Source organism: Triticum aestivum, chromosome 1B (assembly GCF_018294505.1).
Source record: "Triticum aestivum cultivar Chinese Spring chromosome 1B, IWGSC CS RefSeq v2.1, whole genome shotgun sequence".
In the NCBI taxonomy this organism is placed as follows: Eukaryota; Viridiplantae; Streptophyta; class Magnoliopsida; order Poales; family Poaceae; genus Triticum; species Triticum aestivum.
The window spans coordinates 525,304,957-525,315,761 of record NC_057795.1 but is presented as its reverse complement, the minus strand read 5'-3'; the positions used below and the strand labels follow the sequence as shown (position 1 = coordinate 525,315,761).

At 42.9% G+C, this 10,805-nt stretch overlaps 1 protein-coding gene across 1 annotated transcript; it reads right to left on the bottom strand.

Annotated features, from left to right (window-relative positions):
* Positions 1-630: 630 nt before the first annotated feature.
* LOC123136332 (probable apyrase 7) lies at positions 631-5,449 on the bottom strand. Its single transcript, XM_044555690.1, has 3 exons — positions 4,886-5,449; positions 2,290-4,279; positions 631-1,544 (listed from the first exon to the last, which is right to left on the bottom strand). The coding sequence occupies exons 2-3, from the start codon at positions 4,121-4,123 to the stop codon at positions 1,258-1,260; spliced, it is 2,121 nt and encodes a 706-aa protein (XP_044411625.1). The 5' UTR covers positions 4,124-4,279; positions 4,886-5,449; the 3' UTR covers positions 631-1,257.
* Between the last annotated feature and the right edge of the window lie 5,356 nt (positions 5,450-10,805).

Here is a 10,805-nt window from a genome sequence, read left to right as displayed (position 1 = left end):
CGGCTACCAAGCAGAGGAGGCGGAGCACATGAAGGAGGCGACGCTCGGCGATGGTGGCAGCGGCCCGAGGTGGAGCGGTGCATGCAGGCGGATGCGCGGGGCGCTTCCGTCCTGAAACTTCAGCCAGCCAATTTCTTGAGAAAGACTTTATTCCCGTAAACATGCGGGACAGGAGGTGATTATACGGGATCCTTAAAAAAAACGGATTTACAGGAAGGCGCTTTTCTAGGAATACGGGATCTACTAGAGTTGCTCTAAGAGGATACGGTATCTACTGGAGTTGCTCCAAGGCTTTCAGAAAAGGAAACTTACAGGTATCAAAAATCAGATGCAGATCTTAGGAGAAATTTATGTTATACCACATCCAAGTCGAAGGTACTGATCCTTTCGACTTGTATAATATATGCACGGTGGTAAATACAGGACAAGTTGCACGGTTGCACCGATGATGCTACTGATCTAGTATTTGAATTTGTACAAGATGCACGGTGTTATTTGAGCATGTAAAAAATAGAGAGGGAAAAAATTGCACCGATGAAAAGCTTGTAGAGAAACGGAAGAAATAAGTTGTTCACATGAACTTGTGACCACAACAGATTCATACGGAGCATCTAAATAAGGGCAATCGAATTACTGATCGATGGTCCCAATTTCCATCTAAATAAGGGCAATCAAATTACGGATCGATGAGCTCAATTTCCATTTGACATCCAAGATTGCGTACCAAATGGTGTTACAAGGAAAAGAGGAGAAGGCTGACAAGATGATACATCAATGATAGTACGCAAGAACATAGCTATCTTTATTATGTGTATAAAACTAAAATAATACTGTAATAATTAAGAACCTTTGAAGAGTATATGAGTCCCGGATGGTTGCAGCAATATCATGATCTGGTAGCCTTGATGTTTGGGGCCAAAGAACTGAGCTGGTGAGTGGTGACCTTGCAGGCCATGGCCAATCGCATCGGCAAATCATGTAACATTTCTTCTGGTACAACACCCAGCTGCTTGCAAGACCATCTTTCTTTATGGCATGATTCTATTGCATTGTAGGGGATGGATGTATCATGTCCACGAGGCACCAAGTCATATACTTTAAATTTTGTGAATCCTAAACCTTTGAATTGTCAGTGTGCCGACAAAATTGCCTTCTGGCTAGACAAGAAGAAATCAAGCAGTCTGGAGCTATTATTTACATGGAGTCTGTTATGGCATGGGATCACATACTAGTCATGCCATCCTGAAATGTAATGCTCTACACCTTTGGAATATGAAGATCAGCTAACGAAGACGTGAGATCTTCTCTCGATTGGGATCTCCGGCTCTGAAGTGTTGTCTGACCTCTGGTAGGGTTCCGTAATCCACTAGAAAACTGCATCTGACCCAAGCTCCCAACTGAATAGCTATGATATACACCCAAAGATTGCCTGGAAGATTCCATAAGCTGGACGCTGCTGCCTCCTAATCCATGAGTCATGCTGAATGGATGGGGCTCTGACCCAGCGACAGTAGGGCTCAATGGTGTCTTTGTTCTCCCATCACCTGTGCAGAGAGGAAGGCAAGGTGAAGCAAACACAAAAGTTTGATGTCTTAAGAATGATGAAAGTGTAACAATCAAATAAAACTTGCAAGATTGTTTGACTACATGTAATACAGCAAATATCTTCACATTCTCCAACAACGTTACTAATTTTGATAGAACAGCATTACAAAATAAGAGTGCTGTAATGGGTAGAATGACTCACTGAAGTCTCATCACAAAAATTTAGTCAAATATAGCAAGAACTCATATTAAATGAAGTACAGTGAAACAATAAAGATCCTAGGTATTCCAACATGCAAGATTTCTATGTGGTGCTGCTTCTTAGAAGCACTCTTAGTAGGTCAAGTGGTGTAACAAATTTGACATTCAAAATAAAGCAGGGTAATAAATTAAATAGCTTGAAGTCCTAAAAATGGTACTCCCTCCGTCCCAAAATTCTTGTCTTAGATTTGTCTAAATACGGATGTATCAAGTCACGTTTTAGTATTAGGTACTCCCTCCGTCCCAAAATAAGTGTCTTAACTTTGTACTAACTTTAGTACAAAGTTGTACTAAGGCTGAGACACTTATTTTGGGACGGAGGGAGATCTAGACAAATCTAAGACAAGAATTTTGGGACGGAGGGAGTACATGATGGTCATCAATAGAAATGTGAGTAAAACAACACTAGCATTGCAGCCTTTACACGATAGAGGAATAAACACAAGATGAAAGCTCGATACAAAGACAAATTTAAGCACATACCTGAATTAATATGTCTCCATAAATGGAATCTGAAAGGCGATCCCATACCAAGCGCAGAACTACCTCCGCTGTTCGGCCTAAAAAGCGGCAAATAGGATTTGCGGAATGACCTTGGGATGGAATTGCTAACACACAATATTGCACATATGACCAACACGATTGAAATCAGAAACAATACAATAAGAATATTTGGATTTATCTCCCGGTGCAGTAAAATGTATCCTTGAATATCCATCCTTGACAGTGCCTGCCCAGCCTCTAGCAAAGCAACACCAAGAGTCCAAGTGATACTACCTGAACCAATTATCACTTGGTTATCTTTGATCTGCAGTCCCTCTCTCAGAAGTGACGTAATATAAGGAGCCCTGAAGCAATACTGCTCTATGAAAGGCTGTGGTGGAACACTACTCCTTGCAACATCCCATGGTTTTTCACAAAATTCCTGACCTCTTTTTAGAACGTCAACGAGAGTAGCATCAGGAGTCAAATTGAAAAATTTGAAGACCACATAGAAACCAGACATTGCATAAAACTGCCCATGTGGTTGTGGAAAGGTATTGGCAAGAGCACAGGGTTGAAGGTTGCAATCAAATCCAGAACTTGAATTGGACCACTCTGAAAGATTCACTGTTACTTTTGCAAGATCACTACATTCTTTCCACTGAGGAGCCCCGATGAGTTCAACAGCTGTTCCCTGCTTCTCTTTTCCTGTTGTCTTTGCTGAAACACTGGGACTTCCATCTTGTTTGAGTGGCTGGCAGTAAGAACAAACATAATCTTCCCTGTATCCAGTTTGTAGACAAGGATGTTTGACCTGAACTTTGCCATTACCAGCTGTTCCTCCCAGCATCTTCACCAGATGTGCCACAGATTTATCGAATGCATCATTTAATCCATAACCAGAAAGAGAATAAGCACTAAGTTGATGATTGACAGAACCAATGGTCAGACCAACACCTGTGTCACCTTGGACGGCTTTGTCAGTCTCAAATGTCACCTGTAATGATGATCCGCCTAAATCAAGTGAACCATAAGTCATTTCAGAAGCAGAAGATGCAGTGCCAAGCATGTTCAGGTGGTGGTTAAGAGCTACCCATCCATAATAAGCTTCTTCCATGCCACTGATGATCTTAACTCTGTCTCTACTACAAGAAAATGATGAATTCTTCAGAACATCCCAAGCCTTATCCATAAGCCACTCTGAATCTGCAGTGGGTAGCTTGCGGACACCAGCTGTGGCATATAGAAAAACAGGAGTGTGCTTGTGTGCGCGTCTTGGGATCTGCCGCTCAGCCATTTGAAGGAGGGGCTCTATTGCCTTCTTCATACCAGTTTCATTGTAAACAAGCTTGCTCAACCCAGGTTCAGTTTCCATTCGTTGATAGGCACGCCCGATTAATTTACCAGATTTTTTCTTAGGAGCATTTCCTAAAGGTTTCAAAGCAATAGGAAATGAATTTCCATCATTATGATTGATGGACCACTCGTAAACATACACTCTTGTACCAGTGCTGCCACAATCAAGAATCACATAGTATTCAGAGCTACCTTCTGAGAGAAAGACATGGAAATATCTCAAAGAAGCATATATGAAGCACACCAATAGGATCAGACCAACAGCCCAAGCAACTGTTCTCATCCATTTCTTTCGATTTGTTGGTGACGATGGGGGCGTTCTCTCTTTGGAAAAGCTTGCTACAGGACCTTCTCTTTGAAGCGTGCGGACAGGCTTCGCACGCCCTGAGCTCAGATCACCACCAATGCTAGAGCCCCTTTCTAAAGTTTCAATTCTGGAGAAAGTTGGCAAATCTTGAAGAGAAGAAGAAAGCCGCATAGCTGCTTCTTTTGTAGTTGAGGTGGGAACTATTTAAAGATCACTGACAATGAGTGATAAGGAGTGACGTGGGCAAACAGAAGCAAAAGTCATAAGTGGGCAGCATAATTAGCCAGACAGTAAATTAATCCAACACCACCTTCGCACAGCCTCTGCCTGCAACAAATTCTGTATGTTAGATAGAAATATACTAACACGCGGACATCGAATAGATAACACTAGAATTTGAAGAACCTACACGCTGGGCATTCAGAAATTAGTAAACAACATTCGCATGCTCAGTACAGTGCAAAGCAAAAGACTAGCGGCTAGGATAATATCACGCTATCTGAGAGATGACAAATTGTGTCACCCAATCACAACCTAGAACATACAGCGATATCTGACTTTGCCAAAGACTAATCTGCGATCATGGAACCACAGCCAAGACGCCGATTTTCCATCGACTCGGCACTCAGGGATCACAACCACCAAGCCACCGACAAATTGCAGGTTTAACCGGGGGGCACAGGGGTTCAGCTGAACCTCCAATTGGATCGACGCAAACAGACTTCTACAAGTAGCATTAGCTCAGGGAACCGCTACAATTGGATCGACATAAACAGACCTCTACAAGTAGCATCAGCTCAGGGAACCTCGTGCAGTCCTATATGAGATCGATTTGGAGAGGAAAGATCTGTTTTGGATATATACTGAATAAAGGAAAAGACTCCAAAGCCTATATACAAGACAAAAACCAAAGTGGAGATAGGGCTTCCTTACCAGCGACGGGAACCGCGTCCGGACGGGACGGATCTTATCCGCTCCACGCCAGTCCAGTACCAGCGGAGCGGAGGGGGATCGGAGACTGGACTGACGCGCGCGGAGCGACGGATTTGGGGATCGAGACGGACAGGGAACAGAGAGAGGGCCGGACGCCGGTAAGATCTGGGACGGAAAAGCGGGCCGCGGCCGGATCGGGCGCGGCGGCGGGGAGGAGGGCGATCCGGTCCTCCCGGGGCGAGCGGGCGAGCTAGCTAGCTGCTTCGGCGGCCGGCGGCGGGTTTGGTGGCAACGCAACGCGGGGGAGCGGCGGCGGAGGGCGGGGGCGGGGGCGGTGCGGGGGAGCCGACGCAAAGGCGGGTGAGGGATAGTGGCTCACTGGCTGCGTGCGGCCCGCAACCCGCGTGCGTGCGCGACGGCGCTGCGTCGGGGCGGAGTGGGCGGACGAAATGGGAACCCAGCGAGGAGAGACGAGCGTGACCTGGACCAAACCAAACCTGGCTAGCATCACCGACCCACGATGTGTTGCCCTTGCGGATGAACGGACGAGAGGACGAGAGAGGTGCAGCCGGCTCCCCCAAGGCCCCCAACAAACAACCTGTCGTACAAAAATCCTACAACAAATAAGTGAAGCTGCTGCTACTTCCTAGTACTAGTGGGAACGACTTGTGTAGAATCTGAGCTTGCTGTACAAAAATAGAAAAAGACATCCTGGACCATTAGATTGGAGATCAATGGTACAGATTTAGGTGGAGGGATCTCAGCCCACTTAATGTAGATTTTACAGAAAACCCCCTACCGACAGTTAGACATGAAATAGAATATTTGCATTATGCACCTCAAGTCTTCGTGAAATACAACTACTTTCAGATATGAACTGTGCTAATGCCCATGTTCTCTTAGTCTGAAACAGCTGGTCTTATATAAAATCTGATCAAATACTTACTACATGAAATCCAGACACATTTATGTGACACCACTAATTTTTCAAGAGAGTCGAACATCTTGGCCACTAAGAAACCACAATATATATAACAAATATTTTAGTACATGACATAATAAGCCATCCCGGATCAAGTAGAACCACGCGTACATGTCAAACTGGAAATATATCAATTTAAGAATTGAAATGATAGCTGCTCGGCAAGCATTTCAGTACTTGAGTACATGAGAACACATCACAAGAGGCAAGCAGAACCACGCGTACATGTCAAACTGGAATTAGAGCAAATTAAGGACTGAAATTATCAGTGCTCAGCAAGCATTTAAGTACTTGAGTACATGAGGCATACAGATCATTTTTAGTATATGGCCGGCAAGACCAAATGGTAAAGACTGAAATTATCATCGCCCAACAAGCTACTTGCTGGTACAAGACCAAAAATATCTATTGTTTTGCCTCGTGTGGTGCTTCCTGGCAATCGAGCTTCCTGCTGGGAGAGAGATGACAACCTCCATGGACTCTTATACACTTCACCAGTTCGATCTACCTAGGTAAACACACCAAGTAAATAGGGGTCAGTCAGAAACATATACCAAATAGCATATCTTGAGAAGAGAGACAGTCCCAGTCATTATATATGTCCAGCTTCATTCAACACTCCAACCTAGGAAACATAACAGAGAGAGTACAAAAATTTTGTTGTAGCATAGTTCATTATTCCATTATAGACCTACGACAAATGGATTACAATTCCAGGATTAGTTAAAAGAACAAATGAGAACGATAAATAAGAGGCATTGAGCAATTTAAAGGGAGTTTTATCAATGCCCTGTAGATGCAAATTATTATTCAAATTTGATAGCTATAAACAGCAAACTTGATGGCATGCATTATATTATACCTTGAAATAATAAGAAAACCACATCAGCATGGGAAAATATAAATGAACAAGATGCCAGATAGGCTCATGTCATGGATGAAAGATTAGTACTAAATCACATACACACATCCTTGCTGTAGCGATGCCATAGGTCAGTAAAAATGGAAGGCGCACATATCTCTGGTAAATGATCTATGTATGCCTAATCGTTTCAATAAACCTAGTTGAGTGGTCCTAGCAAGACAAATAAGTGCATGAGTATTTATTATGTGAAGTGTTTGTAATTAAGCACATATTCCCTTTTTGCGTAGAAAATCAAGAGTTTGGGTATGATAGCCAATTTTAAATTCAGACCTGTGTTTTTTTATACAATATCAAAACTTCTTTCTGAAAAAAAAAGAGCTCCCCTCTCCTATTTCATTTCTGTAAAACCAATGTGTTGCTACAGAGAAAGGGGAAAAACATCTAAAGAACTCTACAAGTGTTCCAGTTTAACACTAGAGCAAGGGAGGCTAAAGTAACCCCTGTACTGGGCAAGCTAAAAAGGTATCTGACACAGCGCAAAGCAAAAGCAGTAGAAATGGAGGCCAACAACTACCATCATTACAAAACCACAACATATCAACTTGTTCCATTTGCTTCAGCTGATTGGAAAGTTGTCTAGCAGCGATCCACCAAACTGTTGGAATTAACAACCTTGTCCATAGAGAATAGTTGCTTGTTTCCTATAGTAGTCCTAGTGATCAACGTGACCATGTGATTAGATTAGGAAAGTAACCGGTTTGAAATAGAATCGGAGTTGTACAAGTCGGCTGCACGGGCGCAAATATATCCCTGCATCAGCATATGTATCTTTGCATGGAGAGAGAAACAAAATAGCCACTGTGTCTCATGTGTGTGCATTTTGGCTTGCTGCTGAAGAATCGATGAAGCCAGAGCAGCCTACTTCGTGTACTAGTGCATCTCGCCGGAATAGCTAGATTTGCTAGTGTATTGCTTCCTGGTAGAAACAGGTTAGCGTTTATGTACAGTTGGTGCGCTGCTTCTGGTAGCAATACACAATAGCACAACTAAGTCATAGCAGTAATCAACATGCTGCTTCTGGATAAAATAAGAATCCAACAAATATAAGCATTACCCCCAGAACGGATCTGCTTCTATTGTACTCAAGCTGTTGTTCATTCTTGTTCTGTTGCTACCCACCAACTAAATGGACAGATTCGACATTAACAAGTAGAAAGAATATAAAACTATAGAGATGTAGTACCAATCTAATATACAGTAGCTAATAAAAATTTAACATTTATATTTATCTGAAGAACGAAGAACTGTGGTGGCCTGTTCGCGGAACCAAAAGCGGACGGCCGGGAAGGAGGCGAGGATCCACGACCGCCGAGCTAGTGCTGAATCGCGAGAGGGGGTGGGGGTGGAGGAGGACGGCGGCGAGCTGATCTGGGAGCGAGCGGGGAGGAGGTGAGGAATCCGATCTAATCTGCCACAAACTGCGCCACCGGCAATGAAACGGTTAGGATCCATCGGAGAGGAGATGGATCAGCATCTTCTCTGCGCGAGCCTGCCCAGCTTGGCTCAGGATCTTGGCCGCCGCCGCAGCCGTCGCCGCAGCCGCAGCCGCAGCCGCAGCCGCATTTTTCGTCCGGTGTCGTCGCTGTGTAAGGATTTGGTACAGAGTAGGGAGGGCAGCGAACGCAAATTTGCTTGTAGCGTTGGACCTTTTCACAAATTTTGTTCAAAGATCCCTCCATCCGGTCCTGTGCCATCGATCTCTCATCCGATGGCCCAACATCATTTCTCCTATTTTTCCACCAGAAGCTCAGATTCTACACAAGTCGTTCCCAGTACTAGTAAGTTTGCACGTGCAACGCACGTGTAACCTTAGGAAGAATTTTGAGTTGTCTGTCTTGCATCCAAATGTCTGCTACACTTGTGGAGAACAAAACTTTAATGGTTTACTCATGTCGTTCTCCACCCCATTTGTCCCCGAGTTTAATTTCCTCCATTTTATGATTAACGAAACATTTCATGAACAATTTTTCTTTGTCCATGAAATTTTGTTGAAAAAATATATCATGTCTATTCACCTTCAATCATCCTGTCACTTTCGAAATTGGAATAGTATTAAGTTTGAATTAATGTCACTATATTTGATCATGAATGCTTATTTAATAGCAGGTGACACATATACCTTATTTTTACAAGTAATTCCAACCTCGACAGCTGATTATATGATACCACAAAAGAAAATCCATTTCATTTGTTAGACACAAGACAAACCTCTCAAGTATTCAATATTAGGAAAGCAAACTGCTAGATTAAGTTCGCATGAGCCATAACTTAAGGTTCTTCTAAAGAATCGGAATCTGTAAATCATAAAAATCAACGTAGCTTCGGCGGAGATATAGCTCCACATTGTCCATGTAGTTCAAAACAGTCGCCTAAAGGGCTTGTACCTGAACACATTTCAACCAAGCAGTGAAATCAATCGTTCATTCAGTTCAAAGGTGTGTGCAGGATGGGATTAATACAGAAGTCAACAAAACAAAATGCCGAGCATAATGTATCTCAGATTGCATTGTGAAAACAAATATAATGTGCTAACTTCCTTCAACTTGTATACAAGTTAATGTAAGTGTGTGAGAGAGGTGACAGGACACACCATGAACTCATTCCTTTCACCAAGCAGTGCATACTTTCCATAAACGAAAAATACCAAAAGCTTATACTACCTTAAAAATCCCAGCAGATGAAACTACAAAAATATTGAAATTTACCGTACACTCATTTAGCTAGCCAATTGTACAATGTTGCATAAGAGAACATGTAGGACAGTACCCCCAGTCAACCATTCAAGAACCCTGCATGTTAGAATTTCAACACTTGGTATATGAGTATGAATGTCAAGGCACCAATGAAATACAGAGCTAAGAAAAAAAATACATCAAAGTTGAGTGGATATAGAGCTAGACAAAAGAACCAGGTGCCTTGAGAACTAATAAAGGATAAAAAAAGAGAAACAATCTGAACAAACTTGCCTAAGCTTTGGCTAATAGCAAATAACATGGCATGGTAACATGACTGAATTGTACGTACAGTCCACTATGGATTCCAACAAACAACCCCTCCTTACCTCCATACTGTTACTATCATGTGAAAGCACTTTTCTGAACGACCTCGTCCTGTATCTCATATTATACTGAACTGTAAGTAAGACCACTTGTTAATGCGCTATCCAAATCTGTGAGCAAAGAAAGAAGATAAAAAAGCATTCCGATATGATCATACGTAGTGCCTGATTACAGTAATAACAGCCTTAACAGCAAAGAGTGTGGGTTTCTAGGAAGCTATCTGTTGAGTTGCACTCCGTCATAGTTGGGCCAGCTGGCGAGTGCCTAGGAACCGTTACAGCGACGCTTCAGGCAAGTCTTGAACTGCACAAGATCAATTATGGTTTCTTCCTGAAGGCTGAATGCACAAGACAACAAACGAATGCTTGATCCCCTCCATGCCAGCTAAAAAATGCAAACAGAATGGTTGGACAATCTCTCGTCGCAATGATCCCTTTCCAATACAAAAATTAGAGAAGCCAAAAGAATGAATGGTTGGACAGGGGTGGCATGTCTAACTCGAATACTCGTTGCCGATCCCTAACTGCTTGCTCTGCCACTGCATGCGCCCTCTGTCCATCTTTTGCCTGGCATCTGAGATGTAGATGATTCCAACCGGTGAGCTTCCTGTGTGGTTCACCACTTCACATCTCCACCGATGGATGAATGGAAAAGAGGCATGTCCAGGATAGCTACACTGCATGAAAAACTAGGCATGATTCCCTGATCGTGACGGAAAAGCACCCAAATGAGTATTTTCCATCTGCTTGTTGGTGAGCCAAAAATACAAGCAATGCAAATCACATTGGTAATGAAGCTTAACTGCTGAATGTGTGCATTCAAATAACCAATCGAAGATTGTTTTGAAACTCTAGTAACAAGCTTGCTTTGGCTGGCTTCAGTTTTATCAACGTGAATCAATATGTCACACATGAAAAAAAAATCAAATGTGAAGCAGCACGTCACTGAAAAACA